The 26638-nt window shown below is 37.1% G+C and overlaps 13 protein-coding genes and 1 non-coding gene across 14 annotated transcripts; 2 read left to right on the forward strand and 12 right to left on the reverse strand.

Annotated features, from left to right (window-relative positions):
- Positions 1-233: 233 nt before the first annotated feature.
- Positions 234-1295, reverse strand: AHA1 (Aha1p; the record flags this gene model as incomplete). The annotated part of the gene is made up of 1 exon (XM_003674695.1): positions 234-1295. One exon carries the CDS (start codon positions 1293-1295, stop codon positions 234-236), a length of 1062 nt encoding a protein of 353 aa, XP_003674743.1.
- A 371-nt stretch (positions 1296-1666) lies between these two features.
- Positions 1667-4276, reverse strand: UPC2 (Upc2p; the record flags this gene model as incomplete). Its single annotated transcript, XM_003674696.1, has 1 exon — positions 1667-4276. One exon carries the CDS (start codon positions 4274-4276, stop codon positions 1667-1669), a length of 2610 nt encoding a protein of 869 aa, XP_003674744.1.
- Positions 4277-4658: 382 nt separating this feature from the next.
- TCP1 (chaperonin-containing T-complex alpha subunit TCP1) lies at positions 4659-6338 on the reverse strand (the record flags this gene model as incomplete). Its single annotated transcript, XM_003674697.1, has 1 exon — positions 4659-6338. The coding sequence occupies one exon, from the start codon at positions 6336-6338 to the stop codon at positions 4659-4661; it is 1680 nt and encodes a 559-aa protein (XP_003674745.1).
- Positions 6339-6848: 510 nt separating this feature from the next.
- Positions 6849-7424, reverse strand: CDC42 (Rho family GTPase CDC42; the record flags this gene model as incomplete). Its single annotated transcript, XM_003674698.1, has 1 exon — positions 6849-7424. The coding sequence occupies one exon, from the start codon at positions 7422-7424 to the stop codon at positions 6849-6851; it is 576 nt and encodes a 191-aa protein (XP_003674746.1).
- A 444-nt stretch (positions 7425-7868) lies between these two features.
- NCAS0B02890 (uncharacterized protein) lies at positions 7869-10469 on the forward strand (the record flags this gene model as incomplete). Its single annotated transcript, XM_003674699.1, has 1 exon — positions 7869-10469. The coding sequence occupies one exon, from the start codon at positions 7869-7871 to the stop codon at positions 10467-10469; it is 2601 nt and encodes an 866-aa protein (XP_003674747.1).
- A 332-nt stretch (positions 10470-10801) lies between these two features.
- GCD6 (translation initiation factor eIF2B catalytic subunit epsilon) lies at positions 10802-12985 on the reverse strand (the record flags this gene model as incomplete). Its single annotated transcript, XM_003674700.1, has 1 exon — positions 10802-12985. One exon carries the CDS (start codon positions 12983-12985, stop codon positions 10802-10804), a length of 2184 nt encoding a protein of 727 aa, XP_003674748.1.
- A 332-nt stretch (positions 12986-13317) lies between these two features.
- NCAS0Btrna8I lies at positions 13318-13451 on the reverse strand. The gene is made up of 2 exons: positions 13414-13451; positions 13318-13354 (listed from the first exon to the last, which is right to left on the reverse strand). It is a non-coding gene; the product is annotated as a tRNA-Ile (tRNA).
- A 216-nt stretch (positions 13452-13667) lies between these two features.
- On the reverse strand, positions 13668-13910 carry CPP2 (cysteine-rich palmitoylated domain-containing protein CPP2; the record flags this gene model as incomplete). Its single annotated transcript, XM_003674701.1, has 1 exon — positions 13668-13910. The coding sequence occupies one exon, from the start codon at positions 13908-13910 to the stop codon at positions 13668-13670; it is 243 nt and encodes an 80-aa protein (XP_003674749.1).
- Positions 13911-14284: 374 nt separating this feature from the next.
- MSS4 (1-phosphatidylinositol-4-phosphate 5-kinase) lies at positions 14285-16627 on the reverse strand (the record flags this gene model as incomplete). Its single annotated transcript, XM_003674702.1, has 1 exon — positions 14285-16627. The coding sequence occupies one exon, from the start codon at positions 16625-16627 to the stop codon at positions 14285-14287; it is 2343 nt and encodes a 780-aa protein (XP_003674750.1).
- Positions 16628-17185: 558 nt separating this feature from the next.
- UME6 (DNA-binding transcriptional regulator UME6) lies at positions 17186-19291 on the forward strand (the record flags this gene model as incomplete). Its single annotated transcript, XM_003674703.1, has 1 exon — positions 17186-19291. The coding sequence occupies one exon, from the start codon at positions 17186-17188 to the stop codon at positions 19289-19291; it is 2106 nt and encodes a 701-aa protein (XP_003674751.1).
- Positions 19292-19459: 168 nt separating this feature from the next.
- Positions 19460-22072, reverse strand: EBS1 (Ebs1p; the record flags this gene model as incomplete). Its single annotated transcript, XM_003674704.1, has 1 exon — positions 19460-22072. One exon carries the CDS (start codon positions 22070-22072, stop codon positions 19460-19462), a length of 2613 nt encoding a protein of 870 aa, XP_003674752.1.
- Positions 22073-22435: 363 nt separating this feature from the next.
- On the reverse strand, positions 22436-24574 carry MSC2 (metal cation transporter MSC2; the record flags this gene model as incomplete). The annotated part of the gene is made up of 1 exon (XM_003674705.1): positions 22436-24574. The coding sequence occupies one exon, from the start codon at positions 24572-24574 to the stop codon at positions 22436-22438; it is 2139 nt and encodes a 712-aa protein (XP_003674753.1).
- A 481-nt stretch (positions 24575-25055) lies between these two features.
- On the reverse strand, positions 25056-26060 carry COQ4 (ubiquinone biosynthesis protein COQ4; the record flags this gene model as incomplete). Its single annotated transcript, XM_003674706.1, has 1 exon — positions 25056-26060. One exon carries the CDS (start codon positions 26058-26060, stop codon positions 25056-25058), a length of 1005 nt encoding a protein of 334 aa, XP_003674754.1.
- A 42-nt stretch (positions 26061-26102) lies between these two features.
- Positions 26103-26567, reverse strand: SPC19 (Spc19p; the record flags this gene model as incomplete). The annotated part of the gene is made up of 1 exon (XM_003674707.1): positions 26103-26567. The coding sequence occupies one exon, from the start codon at positions 26565-26567 to the stop codon at positions 26103-26105; it is 465 nt and encodes a 154-aa protein (XP_003674755.1).
- Positions 26568-26638: the final 71 nt, after the last annotated feature.

The following is a 26638-nucleotide window of genomic DNA, read 5'->3' on the forward strand; positions in this document are numbered from 1 at the left end:
GTAGGATGAGCTTGTGTTGCGTCGCGATATTGCGCCATTCGTGTAACAACGCTGATTCGCTGGTGACGGTTCCTGAGACCGGGACAGCGGATTCTGCCTCAAGGGAATACGACGATGAGATGCTATTCTATTCTATACTATACTATACTATACTATACTATACTTACTAGGCTATACTGGACCGGCGGACCACACCATGCATGCACCCTCTCTCTCCTATTCTTATCCGTCTTCTACAACACAGCGCCGAACCCAAAGGTCAGCTTGATCGACCTCACGTAGTACTCTTCAAAGTTACCACGCACACGGTCCTCTTCGCCAATAGGAATCCCCGTCCACGTTACTTGCATCTTGGTCTCATGGTATTCTTTGGACTCATGGAACTCCATTTGTAAGCGTGAAACGTTGCCCTTGCGCCAATCATTCAACCTCCAGTTGAAAACAAGCTTGACACCTTCGCTCTTCTCAATTAGTTCACTCGTCACGTTACCGCCAAACAATTCAAATTTTTCACCAATACTTAGTTCACCAGATGACGAACCCTTTTCACCTTCAGGGTATATGAGCACGGATCTACTCCACGCCATAATCCTTTGTTTCTCCAGGAACGTCTTGTATAATTCAATGGCTGGAACATTAAAGGCAGGCTCCAGATGCATAGATGCCATGTTTCCACCGCCGTTGGAGAATGACGATGTTGATGTCGATGTTCCGGATGGCCCAGGAGTGGATGACGACCCCTTTGTCACAGGAACCGTCTTTTTCGTGTCAGCTGTCTTGGATGCAAAACTTAACTCTTGGTTAGCTTGAGTATATTTAGAATTCACCTTATCCTTCGAAGTTAAGATATCGTTACCGTTCTCGATCAGTAAATCTTTGCCAAATTGAGCAAACACATCTCTTAATTGAGGCACTAATACCTCTCTAATCTTAGGCTTTATCTCATTCAATTTGCTAGTTTCCTTATAGATGGAAATTTCAAACTGATAATCATCACGTTCCGAATCAAATGCCACTTCCGGAACACTGATACTACCTTCAAATGAATCTGAATCCACATGACCCTTAATGGACAAAACCATATTCAAATCAAATAAGGAAATAACTTTCCCCTTACGTTGGTTCACTTCACAATCACCATCAATGGACGTGACATTGTTGATCTCCGAATATAACTTATCTTGAGCATCACCTGTGTTTAATCCAGTCAATCTTTCTTGAAAGTATTCACGTGCCCACGTTATACAGTTCTTATCGGTCCAATGCCAATTGTTCGGGTTATTTACGACAACCATAGTGGTACTGATTAATAATTTTGTTAAGTTGTTGAGTGGACTTTTGTGGAAAATTTCTCAAGTACTATTTCCTTTAATGTTCATTGTTTAAATAATTCGTCATTTTCTATACTTGTAAGACTTCGAACTATAGCTACTTCAGTTTCTAGAAAATTCGACAGGATTTGCAGGGTAACTCCCGACATACTCAACATTAAAACCTAGTAAACTGATGAGTTGAGGTACTATTAAGTTCAGAATATTGTATTGATTATTTTACTTTTATAAATTTCACTAATAGGGACACGGTCTCTTTTTCTATAAATTTTTTTTAAGAAAACCATCACTTCAAAGCAAATATTAGCTCCCGGAAACCTAGACAATTCACTCGATCATGGCAGGTATCCATCTTCCAAATTATTCATTGTCATGGACGGCAGTCCACCTCCCAAGAAATCTAACATCATGTGTTGACCACCACCTTCATACGCATCCACAGATGCAGGCAATACTTTCGTGATACCTTCCAAGAACCAAACTTTATCCTTGACTTCAGACGTGAATCCTCTTAATAGCTTGTAATAACTTCTCATAATTCTCATGGCCCCCAAATCACCAGTCATTAGCAACGCTAGGAACGTCTTATCCAATAACGCAGGGAAAGCAAATACTCTCAGGATAAAATCAGATTGATTTTTCTCACGATGTAACTTATCCAAATATGCCAATGTAATAAGGTATGGAGAATCTAGTTCTACAGGGTACAAGTCTGCCAAATTTTCGTCAAAACAATACAATTCAGAAATGGTATCATCATCTTGATTTATAACAGTCCCCAAAGCACTTAAGTCCACTGAGATTAGATTGTAAAAGATGGATTTCTCACTTAATGGCCAGACAGAAGTTAAAATAGTCGCAGCACCTTTCACATGGAAAATCCATGCTGATGGGGATAATATATTGGCTGCACCTCCACTACCTGCCGATGCATTAGCTAAGGAATCCATAATTAAAATTAAAGCACTTGCCACCAATGCATCTGTATTCTCTTCAGAAATTTCAAGGACCGCCTCTCTTAGTAATCTTAAGGCATCTAAACGATGGGAGGAAACATATTGTTCCAATCCTGGCTGTGAACGAGCCATGTGAGTGGCACTAAATGCTAAGATGGAATGCATTAGGAAGGGGAAGTCAAAGGCTAATTGAGGAATGGCTTTACTCCAAACTTCAGGGCCAGAAACCTTCGCAGCTGTAATAGTTGGCCAAACATCAGTACAATAATGATGGAATAGCTTCATATCAATCAAATTCAGTTTGGCCTTTGTAGATAATTGAAGTAATTTCGCTATTTCAGTGGTGGGCTCCTTTTTAGTATCGTCAGATTTTGTGGGAGTATCATCCAAGGTCGTCGTTTCCTTCGTTATGGATTGTGGCGACACCGTCGTCTTATCGTTACTATTACTATTTAAATCACCCCTAGGTTTATTGTCACCATTTAAATTTGCTTGTTCTTGTTGCTCTTGCATAGATGCTAAAGCTTCTTCTGCTGAATTGGCCTTGGCTATTTTACTATTCAAATTAAATTTGACACCTAACAGCTCCTGAAAATCGTATGAAATACCACCGATACCAGCAGTTGGGACGTTGCCTAATGCTTTCAAATCCATACCCATCTTGGCTAGTTGAGACAAGGTATCTGTTTGCAATGATGCTAGGTCAGGTACACGATTGTTGTTCTGAGGAGAGGCGGTAGGAGATGAATGATTTGAAGGGGAAGCATTTCGAGTAAAATCATCAGTTTGCATTTTGGATTGTTCTTGAGTTAAAGGTTGGACTTGAGACATTGGGTTTTGCATTTGATGACTTGCTAACATTTGCTTCTGCTGAATTTCCAATTGCTCTTGCAATTGTTGTTGCAATAATTGCTGTTGTAATTGAATTTGTTCATTTTGTTGCAGCTGTATTTGTTGATGTTGTTGTAATTGTAATTGTTGGTGTAGTTGATATTGAAGTTGTTGTTGAGCATGCGATGGACCAGCTACAAACTTTTCGGGTGAGAATAACCCAGAAATAGTACTAGCTAAATTAGGTACTTGTGGAGGGCTGGTAGGTTGTTCCACAGGTGCCGGGACGGGTACAGGAACTGTAAGATTGGCCATGTTCGCTACCATAGCAAGATTAGGAATGTTAACTGAATTGCCCTGTTGTATACTGTTAAGTAAATGAGGAAGCATGTGCATATTTTGCTGCAGGTGCTGTTGGAGTTGAGGGGATTGAACCATCCCAGCAAGTAGTGGAGGCAATAAGGAATCCATACCAGCAGGTAATTGAGTACTCTGAGGTTGTGGTTGTGGTTGTGGTTGTTGCTGTAGAAGTGAAGGTATTGGTTGAGCGGCTTGACCAAGTAACTGGGATATCTGCTGTCGAGCATTATTAGCAAAATGCGGAGTATTGGCACTAGTAATAGGAACACTGCTTGACTTTCGTGTAGTAGGTGGGGTAGTAGTATTTAAAATGTGGTTCGCTCTCCGTTTCTTCTCGGGAAGATCATCCTCACTAGCATCTGATGTCATTTGCCCCAAAATCTGATTGCTCAACCCATTATCTACAAATTCTTTCTTAACGTTCACGCCCATATCATTTGTGGGCATGTTCGAGTTTTGTTCTATTGGCTCCACTGAGCCATCGGCCTTCCTTGTAATATATTTAACAACTGTCGACACCTTTCTTTTCTTTGGTTGCACTACTGGATAAACGCAAGGCACATTCCAGTTTAAACATCTTCGACAAGCTGGCTTCAGTTCATCACACTTCACTCTTCTTCTCTTACAATGCGTACAGCCTTGCTTTGATTTATTATGAAACTTTCTCTTACCTGTAGAAGTTGCGCTGACTTTCTTCCCATCCACTTCAATTAATTCAATAACTTTCTCTTTTGTCCTCTTCGTAGGGGTTGCACTAGCAGAAGGATCGACACCCTCACCAATTCTTAATTCGGTCATCTCTAAAACTTGATATGTTATGGATGCTTATAACCCAGTCTGCCGCAGTTCTCGTATCAAATTCAACTCTAAATCAAGTAGCAATTTGCCCTAAAATTGAGTGTCAACGGCAAAATAATAGAGATTCCTTTGTATCCTATGTGAGGTACCAATATAGCCGACACAGACTGACATGATCTAATGAAATTTTTCGTCTTGGTATTGTAATCATAAATTTTTTCCATTTGGACCCCACCACGCACTCCGAAGAAAAAAAATACGAGGGCGGGGTAATCGAGAATCATATTTGGGCCCTGCATTTACTTTACGACATAAAATATCCTTTGTATCGATTATCTAATATACATAATATGAATACGTACAGTTTTATGGAGACCATCTATTAATGGCCATGAGGGTCCTCCTTTGGTGGCTCAGGATCCACCGTGATCATGGTGTCGATTCTTAAGATGGCGATACAAGCTTCTAATGCAGATTTCAAAGATTTGATTTTACTTATGGTTGGTTCCAAGACACCTGCATGTACTTCATCTACAACTTTACCCTTAATTAGATCCAGACCGTAGTTCTTATAATTCTTCTTCTTCGTATCTTCGGGCTTGGCAAGTTGGCTGGCTGCATGGTATGATCTTAGTTTGGCAATCAATTCACTAGAATCCTTAGCGGCATTCACTGCAAGAGTCTTTGGGATAACCAATAAGGCAGCAGCAAATTCCGCAATGGCCAATTGTTCACGGGAACCAACAGTGGTAGCAAAATTATCAAGGTATATATTCAATGCAGTTTCGACACAACCACCACCTGGGACAACATGTCCACTTTCTAATGTTCTCTTAACGACACATAATGAATCATGGATGGAACGTTCCATTTCATCTAGAGAATAATCGTTAGGACCACGTAAGATAATAGATGAAGAAGAATGCTTGGATGTACCCTTGATTAAGATACATTCATCATCTGAGTATTTAGATTGAACAGCTTCTTCACATGTACCTAGATAACTTGGTTCAAAAGTTTCGTCACCTTCCAAGTTTGACATAGAGTTGACTAAGGTAGCTCCTGTAGCTCTGGCAATCCTTCTTAAATCCTCCTTTTTACAACGTCTGACGGCCATAATCTTAGCTTCCACAAATTCTTTCAAACATAAATCATCAATACCTTTAGTCGTTAGAACAACCTGTGCGCCTGAATCAATAATTTTTTGAACCCTTTCAAGGACAATTCCTGCTTCACGCTTACGAATCTCTTCTAATTGTTCTGGATCTTCAATATTGATTTGAACACCCATAGCCATACGTGCCTTTTGTAAATTCAAATCAAGACATGCAATCTTAACGTTACCACCAGCAATACGTCTGGGCATAGCTTGAGAAGCAACAGTACAATTCAAAGCATAACCATCCACTAATATAGATTCTTTAGCCGATTTACCGTGAGCCTTTAAGATATTCACAGCTTTAACTGGATATTTGATTTCACCTTTGGAATTTTGAGTCTTCACGGCAAGTAAAGAGTCCACAACCATATTACTGAAAAATTCAGAATCTGAACCAATGATCTTAGATGACATACTGGTCTTAGCAATGTTAATTAAAGTTTCTTTTCCTAAAGTATCTACATCCAATGAAAGAACCTCGTTAATGAAACGGATAGCTTCTCTTAGTGCAACTCTAAAACCAGTAATGATAGTGGTTGGATGAATCTTATTCTTGACCAATTCGTTGGCCTTTCTTAATAATTCTGAAGCAATTATAACGACACTTGTAGTACCATCACCAATTTCTCTATCTTGTTGTTGTGCTAATTCGACCAAGATTTTCCCTGCTGGATGTTGCACATCTAATAATGACAAGATAGTGGCACCATCGTTAGTAACAGTAAAATCACCAATGTCATCCACTAGCATCTTATCCAAACCAACAGGCCCTAAAGATGATTTAACGACATTGGCAACTGCTAATGCGGCAAGAACATTTTGGTTACGAATATCGTCACCGCTGATCTTTTCACCACCTAGAAACAATGTATCTGAACGGGAATTGTTAAACACTTGAGCCATTATCTAGTCGTATCCTTTGTGTTCTTCTCTGCGTACTGTACTAACTCTTCTTATTTTGATGATAACATTGTTTTGCCACTGAATTTGATATAGCTTGCAATTATTATTTCACGTAGCGTCTGAGCGAACAGAAAATTTTCCGCGAACGTCAAATCAATCCTTAAAAGTACTACAATGGCATGACGGTTACAAAATACTTAACTTCGAAAAAACATTTATTGATTCTTATTTAATAATATACTATAATATACGTAACTTTGGATAATATCACCGGGATATGAAAATTGTAGCGATGCAATCCTTTTATTTTGCGAAAGAAGAGAAAAACTGAAACGAATGTAACATAATTTGGGAAAAAAGAGAAGGTACGCCCCAAGTTAGTTTCCTCCTCCAATACAGCACAATATCATGGTTTCTTGCAGTTATCGTTTATTCATTCTTTATGAAAAAGTGGTAAGGGGAAATTACAAGGAAGAGATATGAGAAAAAAAATTGAAGCTGTGAACCTTACTATAAAATAGTACATTTCTTGCTCTTCTTTATAACTGGAGGTTCCAATGCGGCGACAATTGCTTCGTCAAATACGTTTTTCAAACCACGTTGTGTCAAGGCAGAACATTCTACATATTTAACAGCTTTTAACTCTCTAGCTAATCTTTCACCTTGTTCCGGGGAGATTGGACGTAACCTCTGTCTTTGCAGCTTTTCAATGATTATTGGATCGCTTCTCAAATCTATTTGGGTACCAACAATTAAGCATGGAACACCTGGACAATGGTGATGCACCTCAGGGAACCATTTTTCTTTGACATTCTCAAAGGAAGGTGGAGAAATGACACTGAAACAGACCAAGAAGACATCTGTGGATGGATATGATAGAGGTCTTAGTCTATCATAATCTTCTTGACCGGCAGTATCAAAAAGACCCAATGTATATGGTTCATCACCGATCATAACAGTGACGGCGTAGTTATCAAAAACAGTTGGGACGTAATCGGCCGGAAATTGATTCGTAGTGTAGGAAATTAGAAGACATGTCTTACCGACAGCACCATCACCTATAGTCACTGCTTTAATCGTTTTCATAATGTGCTATGTGTTGTGTGTTGAACCCCTAGTCGCCTGTGTTAGTCACCTGGCCACTCTTGACCTTTCTTGTTATTTACGTTGATAATCCACTATTTATTCTTTCGTTTCAAAATTTCTCGAGAGCGCCAGCTAAATTTAGACATGGGAAAAAAGACCGTTGTGCAATGTACAAAGTAGGGTTAAATTGAAAACCCTAAAATATATTTGAGAACACCTAATTTTTCAGTTTGATTTCCAGAAAAACTAAAAAATAGAATTATCCAGCCCTTTATAAAAAGTCTTTAACCCCCCTAAATTTCAACAAAGAAACGCTTTTTACCTCATGATTGTTTTAAATATTGTTCTAAGTTTCCCGTTAGTTCGTTAGTCTATGTATATAACAAGTTGAACAAGGCCAAGCATTGAAGTACAGACTGTCAGAAATCCAAACAAGGATATATAATGAATAATAATATACCTGATAGCCCACCTTCAAACACATGTAGCTCTGAGATACTCGTTCGACAAATAAGCTTTAGGGATACAACGACCCCTAACACATCTGTCAGCAGTAACAACAATTCCACGCCAACGCCAAAGAGAAGAAAAGTCCTAAAAAAGTTCGTTCTAGTCCAAGATTACCCATCTCAGTCTGAAGATTCAGAATGGACACGTATCGACAGTAAAGGAAAGAATAGCATATGGTCACATTTTCTGGAAGGAAAGAAAGATCGTTCAATTTTAAAATGTACCAATTGTAATAATGTTTATCGTTACAATCGAAGGGAAGCCAGATATAATTCTGAACCTGCTGAACTTCATTTAAGAGATGACTGTACTGACCCTGATTACTTCCATGGAAATTTAAAGGATGAAAGGATAATAAAAGAGATATGTGAGAAGAAACAGAACAAATACCGAAATTTAAAACAATATATCAAGACGCAATCATTCTTTGATCTAGCTGTGGAGCTAATTTTAGAATCCCGTCTTTCCATCAACTGGGTAGAGTCTTCCGTAGCCAAAAACCTGTGGGCAACAATGGCCTTAATTCCAATTGATAATACTAGCAAACCCGAACAGGTTCTAAAGCCGAACAAATCCAACATTACCAACTTTATTTGCACAAAATCCAAAGATATTAATTATTTCTGGAAGAGTGAGATAGCATCTTCGGCCTATATATTGAACGAAAAGACCTTTACCAAGAGAAACAAATTTCTTGTATCGCTTACAAAGAGGTTATGTGCACTCGAGAATGTAACGTTCATGTCTCTTGTTTTTGATCACTGGTCCAATCACAAAATGTCTAACTATTTGGGAGTTTTACTGGTTACATATGATGAAGAGGAAGGAAAACAAATTCCTTTTCTAGTGAAGATGGACAGGTCTGATTCTCACAAAACAATCGATATAAGTCAGCAACTTGGCGAAATTTTTAATAAGTTTGATGGTTTGAGAACAGTAACTGTAGGTATGTCAACTGATAATGCTGCCAATATGCTAAAGGTACCGAAAGAACTCTCAAGAACTGGCCTGTTAGGGACTCGTTTTCTTGGCCATGTACCTTGTTTACTACATAGTGCTAACATTATGAATAGTACCATGTTTGATACGGTCGAAGAGGACAGTTTGGGATTTGTAGATTCTGAGCTTAAATCAAAATTATTAGAGTTAGCTGCAATGAAATATCAGTTGAATTCTGATGGGTCAAGGAATGAAATTTTAAAACAAGATATCTTTACTGAATATCTTCTATCAAATAACAGCCAACTTTCTTCAGAATCTGCCGATATTGGTGGCATTTTTAGCTTTATAACTGGTGACATTATTCTGAAGAAAAATAATCAGCTTGCTCTTAATATTAAATCAAGCAGTGTTAATCAACTACTATACCGAGAACTATGCGTTGAGTTTGGAAAAATGAATGGAGAGGAACCTTTGGCCATCAAAACATATTCAAAAACAAGATGGCTATCAGCGTTAGATGTTGTGCTCAGGTTACGAGAGTTGAAACCTGTCTTGATGGAGTTAAATCGGGAGCCATCCCTGGGAGTGTTTTTCGATGAAGAAGATTTTGTTCTAATGGACGATTTAACTGATATCTTATCTCCTTTTCGTTCTCTTTGCGAAATGCTTTCTAATGATACCTGCACGTTGAAGAACACCCTTCCTTTGCTTATTTCCTATAAGGATAAAATAGACAAAATATTCGTTGAAAAATCGAAAAGTTCCAACCTAACGCACAGACATCTCCCAGTTTTTATTCGTTTCAGAAGGAAAATGGATAAATACTATAAAAAGTATGTCAGTATGGATATTTGTTTATTATCATCTTATCTAAACATTGCATTTGTTGATAGCTCTGTTTTTATAGAACAGTTCCCTCGTGAGAACACCGAAATCAAAAAAAGTGACCATGTAATATCCGTTGTATCACAAAAACTTACTGATATTTTAATACCTTTTTTGAATATATCTTATTATCCCATTAAGGATAGCGATACAGAAGACATGATCGGTATTTCGAGCCATGCAGGAAGAGTGTATAATGCTGAAGATTATTCATCAGAAGGACAAGAAGAAAAAAACTTGGAATTTGAGGAGGAATTTGATGAATTCAGTATTAAGGATGACTTACAAGAACAAATCAGATTAGAACTTGAGCAATACCGTCTACGTGCTCTATCATTGGTCAAGGAGTATTCAAACGAGGTTTTATCCAAATCTAAAAAACGCTGGTCGCCATTCGACCGCCAAGTCCAGATGATTGTGGGGGCAGATAATATATTCTGGTCAAGGCATAAAAGAGAGTTTCCACTGTTATCATTAGCTAATAAATTATTCCATTGTATTCCATCGACATCGATTCATGCTGAGAGACTGTTCAGCTTGGCGGCACAAATATTTGACAAAAGAAAAAGCCAACTCTCAGATCAAATGTTTGAGGATCTTTGTATCATACGGTCCTTCTTACTTAGAATTAAATTGGGGTCAATCAATATCACAGATTGTACTTTAAATGATGCTTTAAGATTAACAAAGGAACTCAACTTGGAATGATATATATAATATATGTCTAAATAAAGGTTACTTCTACATTTACCTGCTTACATCAATGATTTTCGCCCTATAAAAATTGTACCCTGATGCCCCCATGATTTTTAGCCATTCGGGTTATTGAAAAAATTAAGGAAGCCCTTAGGCCAATTTTTGGATTTTTCTCACTTATCACGGATTTGACCTTTGTACATTGCACAACGGTCTTTTTTCCCATGTCTAGCTAAATTCTCACCGCACCCGGGTAATGCTTGCAAATACAAGTAGTATAAGAAGAAAGTATTACTGTATTTTACAAATTATGTCTTGTATATGTTATTAAATGTTATGCGTACTCATTCCTCGTCGTCATCTTCCTCAGAGGATGACTCTTCATCTGCGTTTCTCAACCATTCCACCCATTTAGCTGTCAATCTCTTGACCTCATCGTAACGTGGATCGCTCGACACACTATCCCACCATTCATAGATGATATCCTCTTCTAAGATATCATTATCATATAGAGAGTTCAAGGCACCGAAGAGGATTAGATCTGGTTTTTCCAGTTTCTGTTCAACCACTTGTTCCATTAGTATATTCATTAAATCCACGTACTCTTCCTTGTCAAATGCTTGCCTTCTGAATAGTAACCCCCATTGGCCAAACACTTTAGTGACTGCATCCTTTGGACCTAATGTTTGAGTGGCAACAAAATGATGAACTCTTCTAAGAATAGCAATTATGGTGGCTGTTCTAACTTCATGATAGGTTACATCCATACTCATTCTCAAAGTATTCAATTCCAATAATGCAGTATCCAAGTCGTGATTGTTTTCCATTGCTCTTTCAACAGTAGCAATCCCTTCCTTTTGGAAATCTTCTTCTTCTTCAGAACCATTCTCTTCGAAGTCTGTGTACATACTATTAGTGGACATGGTTCTCTTCTTCTTAGTTCTCTTGGTGGAGGATATAGAATCATCACTTAAGTACAATTCCTCAAGTTGATAACTCAAGGAATTGGCCAAATTTACAGTTTCTGAATTGTCATCCTCAATATCAGAAACATCACTCTCATATAAGTATCCAGCACCTTTAGCACCAACTAGGTCAGTCGCTATGGATGTTTCGACTGTTTCATTTTCCTTATCCAATGTAGCTTCCTTGTCTGAGAAATCACTGTCATCACTTAAAGTACTTTCAAAGAAATCAGATTGTATGCTCTTTACAGGTGTACTTGAAATCTTCGTGCCCTTAAAAATTTTCATATCGTTATCAATAACTACATCAAACCCAATAATACAACCATCTTCTAAGTGGACATTTTCTCCTATTTTAGTACCAGATGCAACAATAGAATGTTCCACCGTAGTATTGTTACCTATCACAGAATTATCCCAAATATAACTATTTTTCAAACTAATGTTTTCACCAATTTGACAATTTCTCCCAATTATACAATTTTCAATTTTTGTAGCCTCACCGATCTTTGTCCCAGCACCAATAGCTGTATTTCTACCTATCTTACAAGATTGAGCCAACACAACACCTTGCTCCTTATAAATATGTCTTGATTCATAAGAATAGGTCTGGTCTTCTTGAATATTAGATTCAAAAACTAGTGGGTAACACCACCTTCCAACGAAATCTTGAGATATGGTATCATAAGTTTGCCAATTTTCCACTCTTACTGCGTACTCATTGGTAATATATGCATATATATGCTTACCCAAAAGATCACTTGATATAACACCCTTAACAAAATCTGATCTTAATGTTTGGTAATCAAAATTATCTTGGAATGTTGGTGGGACATGAGGTGTGCAAATATCAATTCTACAATCAATTAAATCATTTCTTAAAACAAATTCATCGACATCATCCAATAATTCAGGATCTATATCCACACATGTCTTTTCTTTTGAGCTTACACCAGGTAAATCTTGATAATAGATACACCTATTGGTAGATTTATCTAAAATAAAGGCTGCTGGTTCAAAAGATCTTGTTCTATGGTATTGACTAGATTTGCTTAAACACATGGTCGATATATGATCCTTATCCTTAGCATGTACTTTTTTATGAAACTCTAGCATCTTCTTGAAATCGACATTCGTAACGACATCACCACTGATAAGGACAAAATCACCAGTGATGATGGCTCTATTGTCCAAATCTCTCATCACTTCACCTACAGAACGAGCTTCTGGCGACATAATAGTACTCACTTTAAAGGGTGACCAAGGTGAATTCCATTTAGAATCCTCAATATAGTCATTAATCTGAGATGCGTGGGATGAACAGATTAAATAGACTTCGTCAACACCAGATTTAGCCAGAAATTCCAATGTGTATTCAATCAATGGGATATTAGCTAATGGTAGTAGACATCTTGGCTTCACAGATGTTAAAGGCATGAATCTTGTCTCATAAGAATCTGTCAAGACGATGGCTTGTAAACGGTCATCGACGTCGACATCAGATTTCTTCCCATTGGAAAGGGATCCTGATCCTTTGTTCTGTTTATTTCTCTTACCAGCCATGATTTAGTTTAAAAGTGGGTATCTTGGTGGTTCAGAACCTTTGCTACTCTCTTTCAGGAATGACTGATTTGGGTCTTGTTCGTCATTACACTGAATCTTTATTTTATTTCATTTGAAAAAAATGCAACCGTTAATAATGATTAATTTTCGTTTTTGACGGAAACTTTCTACTAACGTCAGCTACTCAATGGATTGGTTTTAAAATGGGTCATAATTTGGTAAAAGTTCCCACCTTTTTACTACTTGAGTTGAGAACCTTTCTTCTACACCAAGGAAGTATATTGGCTAGTTCATATCCAGCGGATTCAAAAATAAAAAAAAAGATGAGAAAGTGCTCGAGGTGGGGTTTGAACCCACGACGGTCGCGTTGCTTAGCCGGTCAATGAAGACCGCTTTGTACAGTAAAGCTTCGGAATTTCCGAATGCCACTATAAGCACGAAGCTCTAACCACTGAGCTACACGAGCATTTTCGAAAGTTTCAAAAATTTGTGGTCTTGTTACCACTCCAAAATTATTTTTCAAACTATAGCCAAACGATAAAAAATTTATTGGTTTTATGTTACATAATAGTAAATTGTTTATTAAAGAATTATGGAATTGAAAGTGTAGATGGATTATATGGAATATAGGATCTAGAAATTGTGAACAAAGAAGAAAATTTCTTTTTCACTCTTGACTCGATTATTGAGAACAACACATCTCAAGAATACAACAACAAAGCATCGTCTTGAAACAGGTACTCCAACAACTACTTTCTTCCTTTTGTGGAGCTTGTTGGACGTATATTGGTTGTTGCTGTTGTTGGTAGTAACCTTGTTGCTGAGGAGGACCCTGCTGATAATAGCCTTGTTGTTGTGGTGGACCCTGTTGATAATAGCCCTGCTGTTGTGGAGGTCCTTGTTGATAGTATTGTTGTTGACTCATGTTGTGAGGTTATAAGCTGGGTGATGGAGTTCCAACTATGGGATATGTCTTCCTAACTAGTTTCAAGTTTAGATCATCTCCAGTTGTTGATGCTTTAAAAAAAAAGAAGAATTTGACATTCTCATGTGTGACTTTCAGCGACGCGCCAAGTCAATTTGTAAATTGTGCGTACAAGTTACATTTATGTTTCAGGCTGAAATCTACAAACATAGATAGCTTATAAATTGATATATTATAGTGCGTATATATTATATTATTATTGTTATTGTTATTATTATTATTATTATTATTATTATTATAAATTCTCTCTTTCTAGTTTATCTCTATCTATCTAGAGAGTTAGCATATGACCAGCATATCAACTATTCACTCACTTAATCCTTATATCGTTTTATTTCAGGATTATCTTTATATTTTGTTTGCGGTAATGCATCCACTGATTTCTGAATAAAAGTATAAAATCTGTCACCATAATCTCTGGGTGGAATGGCGCTTACAGTTTTCCTATCATGATTCAAAGATCTCCAAAACGTTTCTAATTTCTTCATAATGGAATAATTTGTTAAACAATCAATGATACCGACATAATATATTTTATCACCATCTTTATCGAATTGATCAGAAGATCTAATCCCACCTTCAAATTGTTTGAAATAATGGACAGCCGTGATTGGTGCCGTTTTAGAATTTGGGTTTGTAGAATCTTCTATTGACCCTGTCTCAGGAAACACTAACTGTTGTTGCTCCTTTTGGTTATCGTTAATTTCCTTTGGTTTAATGTCATGAATTCCTAGCAATAATGAGTAATCCATTATATTCAATTTAGCTAATAAATCTACATCTTTCTTCAATTGAATTAAGAATTTTTCCTTTCTAGTGGGACCAAATTCAATTCTCTTTTCCATATCTAACCAATTTAAATCCTTTAAGACAGGCCTATAAAATTGATCTCTTTCATATAATTGTGGATCAAATTGTGTCATACGGCCCCATGTGGAACCTTTCAAATCAAATGTTGTGTTAATATCCAAATGTGGTGGGAAAAGATTATTCATTACTAGGAAATATATTTTCCTATGATTTATTTTATTTTGAAATGATATGGGCATCTTAACACGATGCAATCCATAAAATTGACAAATTAAAGTATTGGGATTTGCCTTTACATGTTTATAATATTCTTGCAAATGTCTTCTTAGATGTCTATGTTCTGAATGATGAATGGTCTTGATAATGTATTTATAGTCTCTTGAATAATAAAAGAAGGATCCACTTTTCCCCGGAGAGTTTAATTCACTTAGAATATATTTTGATGTCAATGAGACTAAATAATCAGCGGGATCAATTCCAAATAACGTTCGTAGCTCTCTAAACACTTCTGGACAATAATCTTTAAATTTAAATGCATATTCTGATGAGGGAGTCAATTCATTACCATGATAATCGAATGCTAATTTCTTATTAAATTTAAAATCGGTTGGTGTCAATGGTTTCATAAATCCGCAACAACGAGATACAGCAACACGAATTCCCGTTAACATGTTATATGCAATGATGAAGTTAACGTGACCTTCGCTTACTTTATTACCTATTAATACTCTATCGTCATCTATTAGGAATGTTTTCCTTTTCCTTTTCATTTCTCTCTTATGTAATAAAGATTCTCTCATTTTTTTGATTTCTGCAGTGGCAGACTCTGATGTTTTCAAAGTTCCATTATTAATATGATTAACTGGTGGTAATGAAACTGTTGACATGGATAAGAATTTATTATGTTTTTTCGATGGCATTGTTGTTGAAGGTTGATCTTTATTATTATAATGGTACGGTATAGGTAATGAAGACATTGAATGATGAGTTAATTTTTTCCTTTGAACGATTGAATGGTGATGAGGATTTAATTCAGATTCATCTAATGGTAAAATTTGTGAATGTTTTGATGCATGGAATGGGATTGTTGTTCTAATGGAATCCTGTGTATCTCTTCTCTTGGAAGATCTTCTTGATACTTTTGTATTTAATATGATATGATCTTCTGTGTCTTCATTATGTATATATGAATCTGTATGTATCAGATTTGAAGTTGTTTGTAATATTTCATTATTATGTGTTGTTGTATCTTCATCTGTTATTGTTGTTGTTGGATCATCAAAAGATGATAAATCTACATCGTTATTATCTTGTGATGATTTCCAAGGATGATAATCCTTCTTGATAGATTCTTCCGGAATTGTTTGATCCATATCTATTGAATCATTCGTTGAATTCTTCGGTATATCTAGTGGATCAATGGATTGTGAATGAGGTCTTTGAACGTTTGATAAGATGGAAGATGAATGCATTCTAAGAAGACTTGGATTAGGATGATGGTCTTCTAATGATGGTTTTTTATTTATGATGGATCTTTCCTTTTTGTTATTATTATTATCATTCTGTATGAGATGATGATCATCATCAGTCTTATTATGCGAATTTCTTCTTTGTGATGGTGATAATTTCATAAATTCGTCATCCAGAGAAGTAGGTGTTGAAGAAGCACCATCTGATAATCGGGGACTATCGATATTAGAATCAGAATTGGAAGAAGAATGATAGCTTATTGTATTATTGTTATTATTATGATTTGATCTTGAATTTGCCTTTGCCTTTGCTTTGGGTCTTGATCGATGTGTTGTGTTTGACGGCGTCTTTTGAACGTCTAATGTTTGCGATGTCATTTGTATCTCTCCTCTCTACGTATCGTGTCGTATCACTAGAAAGAATTGTGTATGACTGGGAGCCAAGTAAGTTCTCAATGCAAGGGAAGATGAAAGATGAGGATGAAGATGGGAGGCGCAATGCTTAGGATGTGTTTGTGTATGATTCTTCAAAAATAGCCAATGAATTGAATAGGATGGAATGGAAGGGAAGGGAATTGAGTTGATGTAGATGGAGTTTGTATGCAATATTACGATGTTTATGCGCTTGGGCAAGTTGATTGACGCCTGTTTTCCAATTTTCTCTAGTGATTGTTATGATGTTTTTGTTATGTGGTTGGTTACCGCATTCAGCAATTCAGGGACCCTCCGTGCAGAGTGACGCGCTTTTACAAACTTTCGCGCCGTCTCGAAATTTCCATTTGAAAAACAAAAAAATTGAAAAACAAAAAATTAAGCGCCCAAGTCACGTGGCCTCAAACCAAAAATCAACATCCGTGGAACACGACACATCACGGGCAACGGCGACGGCGGCAACGAGCCGCCAACGTAATTTATCCATCTTCCCCATTCATCCACATGAACAACAACAACATCAATTACACTCTATATTTTAACACATACCACGACACTCCCTCCATGGATACGCTAAATTCTAGCCCCAGTCACAGTCCCAACACGACCATGCACTCTCCGCCCCCTTCAGCAGCCGATTCCGTCGTAAGCAACAATAACGACGAATCCTCTTTATTGACGTTCATAAGCACGGCAGAAGTGAATGCACACAATCAAACGCAAACACAAATGCAGGATAAACATCCAACTGATAGGAGCCCCAATCAATCTCCGCAACCACCAGTGGTATCGTCCCCCGATTCTTTACCACAAAGAATCGTGCTTCCGGATTCAAAAGATAAGAGTTATATCCCACCTCATCAATTCCTTAAAAAATCAAACGATAAGAATAATAGTAATAGTAATAGTAAGGAAACAAATATTATGCATTCGAAAGGGCAGACAACAACATCTAACAAGAACTTCTCCAATTGGATCAATGCGTCCAAGTACGGAGAAGATATTTATTCATTGAGAGGTAAAGGTGATACTGCGATAAGCAGTAGTAGTAGCAGTAGAACAAATAGTCAACCAAACGACACTTTTAATATTAATATGGATTCAAATCTTCCCGGACCGACCATCACGGCAACAATACCTTCTACTGTGCCCTCCAGTAGAGAAAATAATGAATTCGCTGATATATTCGCAACTTCGTCATCTTCTCAAACGAATAGGAGACCATCTGGATTAAATCAAATTAGTGAAGCAGCAACAATTGCTCTTACTATGGATAATACTTTATCAAATACGAAAAAAAATAGCATTAATATTCCATCATCAGCACCACATGTATCGATTGACCCTTTATCCAAAGATCATCAAGATGAACAAAAAAATAATAACAATAATAATACTCCTCTAGAGACAGATGATGAAAAGGAAGATCGTAAATTGTCATACATCCCACCTCCACCACCTAAATTTACAAATACAAAACTAGACATTGTAAGAACAAGAGTTCTTCATGACCCAACGTCATCACAATCCATACCACCCGCACAAACTGATCCGAACTTGGAAAATGGGTCACAACGACAAAATGAAGATATTGGTAGCGCAACCGCTACAGCTGTGGCTGTACTATCCAATTTGAGATCATCACCCTTTAGATTTGGTGACAACAAGAACAGACCTACTTCAAGGACGCATTCCGCTTCATTTTCATCATCCAGAGGAACAAATACAAGACCATTATTGCGTATACATCATCTAGAAGAGGTAAAATCAACAGCTAATGCTAATACTGCTAACAATAATACTGGTGATACCACTGATAATGAAACTGCCTTTTCCACCGAGGACGAAAGTGATTCTAATTTAAGTGATGATAACGAAAATGAAGCTGAAGATCTAACGGTACCGAAATCATCAGATGATAGAGAGAAGACAATTACATGGAATAAGAATGGGAAAAGAATAAATAGAAGGTTATCAGCTCCTGAACAACCAACTACAAAGAAACGTGTAAAGACGGGGAGTGCAAAGGGTAAATCAAGAACAAAATCAAAGACAAGATTAAGGTTGGCCGAAAAGGGCGATAGAAGAAATTTAACCACTTTAATGTACGAACAAGGTGGATCCAGACCTGGCTCTAATAGAAATCAAAAGAAAGCTCAAGAGCCAGTTGATGAAACTAAGAAGGCAAGAAGATCGAGATCCGGTTGTTGGATTTGTCGATTAAGGAAAAAAAAATGTACTGAAGAAAAACCTGCATGTTTTAATTGTCAAAGATTGAACTTGGATTGTTTCTTCGACGCAATTAAACCTGATTTTGTTTCCAATCCAGAAAAGAAGAAGGAAAAAATGGAAGAAATCAAGATTAAGACCAGAGAGGCAAAGAGAAATGCATTTAAACAAAAGGCATTGGAATTGAGGAAAGAACGAGAGGAGAAACAAGAAAAGAAAGAAAAAGTTAAACAACAGCAAATTTTCTTACCACAAACTCATGATGCCACTACAATGCAAGATATAAAGGTAACACTACCGCCACCACCCCATCCAAGCAATAATGAAGAGCAACAATCAACTCAACAAAGTAGAATAAAAAATGAAATCAACCAATCATAACCTTAGTTAATATCCCTTATAATACTTTCTGATAATAATAATAATAATAATAACAATAAATAGTATTCGTCATAACCCTAACCAATAAAACAAATAATAATGTTATTTCTATTATTATATACATTATATATATATATCTGACATAATTCTCATCCGCATTTTATTTAATCAATGCGATAAATATTCTGGGTGATTATATGGGTATTGCTGAGCATACATTGAGCCTTGCTTTGTTGGATCTTGTTGTCTCGTTGGCCCTGTCACTGGCTGTTGTGGCACTAGCCCAGGTGGTGCAGGAACCCCCATGCCCCACGGATAACCTTGAAATTGCTGTGGTGCTGGTGGCAGATATGAGTTACCTGACTGCGGTCTTTGTTGATACTGGTTTGGGAAGTACTGCAACTGAGTAGGTTCCACATATGAATAAGTAGACGTATTGTATAGAGAATGTGCCGAAGTAGGCAGCGATGTGTGCATCCCGTTTGGAGGTTGTTGAAACATGCTACCATAGGAAGTCGTGGTGGTATTGTTATCTGTCCCTTGTGCGTTTAGGTTCCTTAGAGATTCTTCTAAATTCTTTAGTTGCAAGGATGACTCAGATGGAGTCGGGTTTGGCGAGTTGGTACGTTCGGAAGGGTTAAAGACCGGATTGGAAAATGCAGAAGATAAACGAAGAGTATCATTTGGTTGAGTCAGTATATTACTTGGTTTAACGTCAAAATGAGATGGCGCATCAGGAATAGATGATCCACTGTAACCCCAATTCATCATATTGTTGGAATTCTGTTCATTTCTTAATTGTGCTTCCAGTTCGGTTACAGATAGCGGTTCGAGATCTTCATCCGTGTCCTCTTCACCAATGATAGTCTTCCCACTCAATTGAGTTTGCGCTTCAACAGTTGTTTTCTGTTTTTGTTTCTCTTGAACAGAAACTTTCTTCTTCCCTATGATGTTTGGAAGGATACCACGTCTTGACTTTTGGTGTACAGGCGTATTTTCTGCTTTTGCTATTCTCTCCCTGGTGGTAAAAGTATACTTAAATGTTTCCGTATCCCATTCAATTCCAAATTTATTTCCAGTCAATATCTTTCTCCCCATGATGACAATATTATGCAGTTTCCACTCAATTTCTTCATTTTTAGTCAATAATTCAGATTCTGGTGCAATTCCCATTAGTCTTTTGTTAATATCATCTTTTGTTCTGATATCAGGCATGTCAAAATTGAACATTCCTTCATCTACACATGCAAAATCTTTGAATTGTACCTCGTCTTCAAATAAATATGATCTTACGACAGAGGATTCCTCTTCATCTTCAAATTTATAGTCCTCTTTGAGTATGTCGTTTAACAATCTTCCAAAAGTAAAACAAAAATGCTCATTATTTCGAGAATATTCCAAGGCCACTTCATTCGAGTTTAACCACCACCCAATGAGACGAACCATTGTCAAATATTGATACGCATCTTGATTTGCCTTCCACGAGTCTTTAATAACATCCTTTAAAATGTGTGTGATGAATTTGAATGCAAATGATAGATATGACTTTTGACTCTTTGAAAGGACTTCTGATTTTTTATTGCCCAATTTATTAGTATTGGTGTTGTTTTCTAGTTTCAATAGGATGGTAAACCCACCGATAACAATTGCTAAATCTTCCATGATAAGATCAAGATTCTTTATAAATCTTGTCGAAACTCTTTCATAAAATACAGATTCCAAATGTTTGATTCCAATTCCGTTTTCTAATTTACTGTTCTGTTGTTGGTTAAAATGATAAGAGAATAGTCCCAAAAAGTAATATTCTATAATTTCTGTATTGACAATTTTGATATTTTTCAATTCTTGAATGTGTATTTCCTTAATAGCAGTTAGCATTCTTTTGTGTATCATTTCATGCGGATCACTAATTAATGCTTTGAAATTACTAAATGCAGCAGAACTAGGAGTCTTTGTCAAGATGGCTCTCATTAGATTGTATGTTGCTCTCCCAAAATTATTCGTTTGCATATGTATCAAAGCTACTTGAAGAAAATTTTCACCAAATGTAGGTAGCAAAAGGGTTGCCCATTTATAGTACAGGAGTGATTTAGAGAAATCCGCAAGAACATATTTCTCCGAAATTTTATCATTCAATGATCTATATCTTTGACATGATCCTAAATAAAGCAAACATCTATGGGTTATTAAAGTAACCATCATTGCTAAAGGATGATTTGGTTGCAACTTTCTTCTCGTCTTTGAATCATCCATTTTTTCCACTAGTTTCAAATCATCAATTAAATGCATTGGTAAAATTGATGTAGTGTCATAATTAGACCTTATTTCAGTTATGAAATTCATATAAAATTCGGAAACTGATCTAGAAAATCGTTTTGCTTTAGAGTTCATCTTACGGAACTCCACATAATTAGGTTGATCTTGTTTAGGCAACTTTCGAATAATAAGTTTTCTCCATGTTTGAAACCATTTAAAAGTTGGATAATAAATTTTTTCCCAAGTTAAATCCAAGATTAATGATATTATTTGATGGTTTACCTTAATGGTATTCATGGAAAATTCCCCGTTAACATTTGCGAAAGTAAGCAATTGTTCTACCAATTTGGTCAACTTAGAAGTAACAAATTTTAAAAATCCAGTTAGCAATGCATCATCTTCAGTTAATTGATTTGATTTAAAGATGTCGTTCAATTGATTTTGGAAATCGGAAATTATCTTTGGGATGTTCAAACTTTCACCATTATGCTCGGATTCAACTAACGTATTAGAATGACGGTCCATTTATTTGTGATAATTCGATTAAGGTTTATATCTTGGACAATATATTTAATTGAGATATGCCTATTTTTTTTTCTTTCTTAATATTTATTAACTTAGCAATTTCGTGGAATGAATCGGAATTTTTTCATATAAGAAGATATTCAAAGAGGATTCAGTCAATGTTGGCATGTATTATATAGACACGGATGAGTAAATATAACAAAGGGCTCGACGTTTCTACGTATGTAACATCACCTTCGCTGTTGAAGAAATTGCTATTTCATCTTTAATTTTCATGCTTTGTTCATCGGAGCAGATAGCGAAAAAACCGTTGCTAACGATGAAGACGTTAAATGGTAGATAAATACGTTATATATCAGTATATCATTGCTTGACAGGCATTATAACCTGCGGTACGATATTCTGGGTGGTAGATGAAGATGAGCCACGACACCAACAAGTCGATCCCTTTGATTCCACTTGAATCCAGGCCTTAATGCCCTCATTTTCAAATATCTTCTCCACACGCTTCTTGATAATGGTGGAATTCTCACCATCCATATACTGTACATGTACGTATCCTATCAGCGATGGACTTTGCTTGACAGTTTCTTTCTCATTATGTTCCGCATGGCTATGTTCGTGTCCGTGTTCGTGTTGCTCATTCGAGTGGTTGTGGGAATGTGCATGTGAATGCGTTTGTGCATTCATACAAGAAGACCAAAACCTTGGAGTGGTATAACCTGTAATACCAGGCGTGGAAGAAATTTGATTCAATGCACTCTTTACTGAATTATGGCTCTTTTCATCCAATTTCAGTAGCATATTCGATGCCGTGGATTTAATCAATGGGATGGCACTCAAGAGAATCAAAGTGGCAATGAATATGGATGCAACTGGGTCAAATATATGCCAATGCGTTAATTTGATTAATAATGTAGATATCACGACACCAACGGATCCAAGCGTGTCTGCTAAGACATGTAAAAAGATCCCTCTCATGTTTTCGTTCCCATGAGCATGAGAATGACCATGTTCGAATGCAAATAATCCAAATAGGTTTACCAGTAAACCTATCATTGCCACGACTAGTAGTTCATTTGTACCCTTCAAATGAATGGGGTTAAATATTCTTCCAATGGCTTCCACGTATATTCCACCCACAATACCTAATAATAATACACCATTTGTGAACCCGGATAAAGTTTCTAGGTAGTTACTTAGAGAGAATGGATACTTCTCACTTGGAGGTTTTTTGGATAGGATACTTGCGATCAACCCTAATAATAATGAAGTACAGTCCAAAGCCATGTGTAGTGAATCAGATAGTAAACCCAATGATTTTGACCTGAAAGAGTAAAGCAATTGTACAAACATAAATGTGGTGTTGAGTAAGAGGAAAGAAAATATCGATCTTGTATCTTTGCTTGTTGCCATTTGCTTAAAGATGTTTGAGTTTGAATAGGTATTCGAGTCTTTTCCGTCAGTGGAGGCTCTATGGTCATGAGTGTGGTGATGCGTATTAGTCCTATGTTCTAGTACGTCCATACCTATATTAGAGCTCAATTCTGCAACGAATACGAAGGATATTGTTAGTATATCCTTCAGTATGGATGCAGCGATGGAATTAAACGAAAGATACTGTAAGATGAGGGACATCACGCCTGTAGATAAAATATTGTATTTGGTAAACCAAATTGACTCATTGCTGCCGTTATTTTCTTCAGCTGTAGATATATCTTGTAGAGATAAATAAAGGAACGCCAAACAACCAACGAATACGAAAATCATGGAGTACTGTAGATGATACATTGGTAGAATAACAGATACTATGGAGAGGGAAAGTAAACATAGCATTCCGATTATGATGAGTGAGAATACGAAAACTTTATTTTTGGAATTTGTATCTTCCACTTTTTCAGAGGATGTATTGTCAGTTGCAGACAGCAGTATGTTGTCTAATTTAGTAGATACTGTTTTCATCAAAGGCTTCAAATAATGAATTGAGCTTGCCACGGACACATATGCTATTAGTATTGGTAGAATGGAACTAACTTTAAAAGGAGAAGCAATAGAAATCGAAATTATTGCAAGAGGACCGTATATTTTGAGTAAATGAATGATGGGAAGTTTTTGTTTATTTTCCACAGACAATAAACCTTGTTTTACAGTCAATAGAAAGAGGCATGTCGTTTGTGTAGTGCCTAGAATGAAAGTTAACTGGCATGTTAAGGTGACCATAAGAAATATGGGTATTGAATTTTTGATGAATGTAGTCTTGTCGTTTTTCTTTTCATTGAAAACATTAGGGATAATGCCCAATATGAAACCTATCGTTACGGTACAGGCGGCAGAAAATATGGGCAGTAATACCAGCCTTATGAATCGATCGATTAATATTATATTGGTATCGCCACTAGCTCTAATATCTTCATATGTTGGTATTATAAGATTGCTGGCGACGACAATGGCCGGATATGAGAGCAATAGAGGTACTCTAGCTAAGAGATCCTGTAAATTCATTGATGATCCTTTGCACAGTGCCCCCAACTGAGTAATTGATTGGTTGATTGATCGATAGGGCTAAAGGAACTTGTATTCATTGAGAAAGTTATCCAAGAGATGAATCTATTTAGGTTGACCATCACCTCGAAGATCTCTTCCGTGGAAGACGATTTGTGATTACGTAAGATATGTTGTTATTAGTTGGCGGCTAAATAAACCAGTTGGTTAGTGATTATATCCTTCTCAAGGAAAAAAGTCCTATCTTTAGTCCAAGGGCTGAATGTCATTGGGTTTGTAGTAAAGACCTGACTTTTTTGGGTATTGGATGTATTTTCCAGGTTATTTGCTGACTTGATAAAAATGGAGAGAATTAATACGTTAACCTTCTCGTAGTTTCTGTTATCTTCTCCATTTGACGATTGAGATGTGAAGTTCATATTATAGTGAAAAATTCAGAGTAATAATAAATGTTTTACATATAGATAATTAGATAGACTGATCATGGTTTAGGTGAGTATGGTGCCTTTAATTGTTTAATCAAACTGGCCCTTTCTTTTCTCACGTTTCTCAAATCTGGTGGTAACTTAATCCCCAATTCTCTCCTCAAATCATTGACATCCTTCTCTAATAATTCTTCCCAATAGACATTAATAAAAGGTTTAGCGTTCCAGCCGCTTTTCAAGGCCCAAGGAATATAAGTATCGAATAATCTTTCCCTCTGCACATGTTTCAATCTCCAAGGTGCGAAAATGGTACCCAATGCAGCCATGGGAACACCCAAATTGGCGGCTTCCAATGCCTTCACAGTGATCTCCCCTTCAATAATGATGGGCATATCTACCAGCGCATGATAGAAATCGTGACATTGTCTATATCTTCTGAATATGAAGGCATGTGTGGGATCGTCAATATATTTCACAGGTGCTCTTGTGTCAGGTCCCACGTTCTCCCTCTTACACCACTTATAAAACGTGTAACCAAAGGTATTCTCGGGTAATTTGGATAGCTTATCCATATGGAGGATACTAGTGTGCACGAAAGGTTTATCTCTAAGGATTCTCCTCCCCGTGGGGTCTTGAAGCATAATCTGTTGCAAATGGTTCAAGAAGGGGGCGATGGCAGTGGCTTCCCCCAATTTGACAATATTGAGTCCATTCTCAGGATGGAAATACGATTGGATCCCTGAGATGAGGAACAGTAGCAGTTTCTCATGTTTATACAACGGGATATTACCTTCGTAGCGAGGGGTTCTGGGTCTGCTGTTTCTCAATTGGGACAAACGAGAATCCACTCGTTCCCTTCTTTGCAACTCGTAATCGTCGTTCTTGTTGTGTAATTCACCGGCATCCATGGCGTTGGCCATCCTGGTGTCATTGCCAAAGAGGTAATTGACCAGGGATGGTCCGGCAGCAAGGGTAGCCCATGTGGACAGCATGATGGACCGTCTCTGTATTCTGAGCACAGGATGTCTCCTGCGGGTCAGCAATGCACGCATGGTAGTCATTTAGTGGCGATATACTGTTACTAGATAGTGCTAACTAAGTATTTAGTGTTGCAAATGGGCCAATTTGAGTTCCAATTCGCGCTTTGTCGTTTTCAATTGCTTTAAAGTCTCCAGTTCTTCATTAGTCGATGAAGCCATCACCACAAGATTGTCGCTGCTCATGTCCACGTCTCCTTCTTGTCCCGTCGTGTGTGTGTTGTTGAGTCGCAGTTCGTTCAATTCACAGCTCTGCTGCAACGTCTCCAACTCTCGCTGCATCTTGCTCAAGGACTTCCTCAGCTTCTCCTCTAGCGTCTTCACCACGGGGTCCACCTCTTCTATCAAACTCAACTTGGCCCTCTGGACGTCGTATTCGGGCACCAACTCAAACACTCGTCGAGATTGCAGCATCGTCTCTGTCAAGTAATTGTTTTCCTCTGAGTTACTCTTCAGTGTATCCACAGACCCTTGCAGCTGCGATATCATGTCCTGGAAACATTCCACACTCTCATCTAACACTTCGCTCATCCTATATTTCTCTTCTACTTGCTCTTATTGTTGTTTGTTATAATCTTAGTTGTATATAGCATGGTATTTGT

The sequence above is a fragment of the Naumovozyma castellii genome, chromosome 2, assembly GCF_000237345.1.
Source record: "Naumovozyma castellii chromosome 2, complete genome".
Classification (NCBI taxonomy): domain Eukaryota; kingdom Fungi; phylum Ascomycota; class Saccharomycetes; order Saccharomycetales; family Saccharomycetaceae; genus Naumovozyma; species Naumovozyma castellii.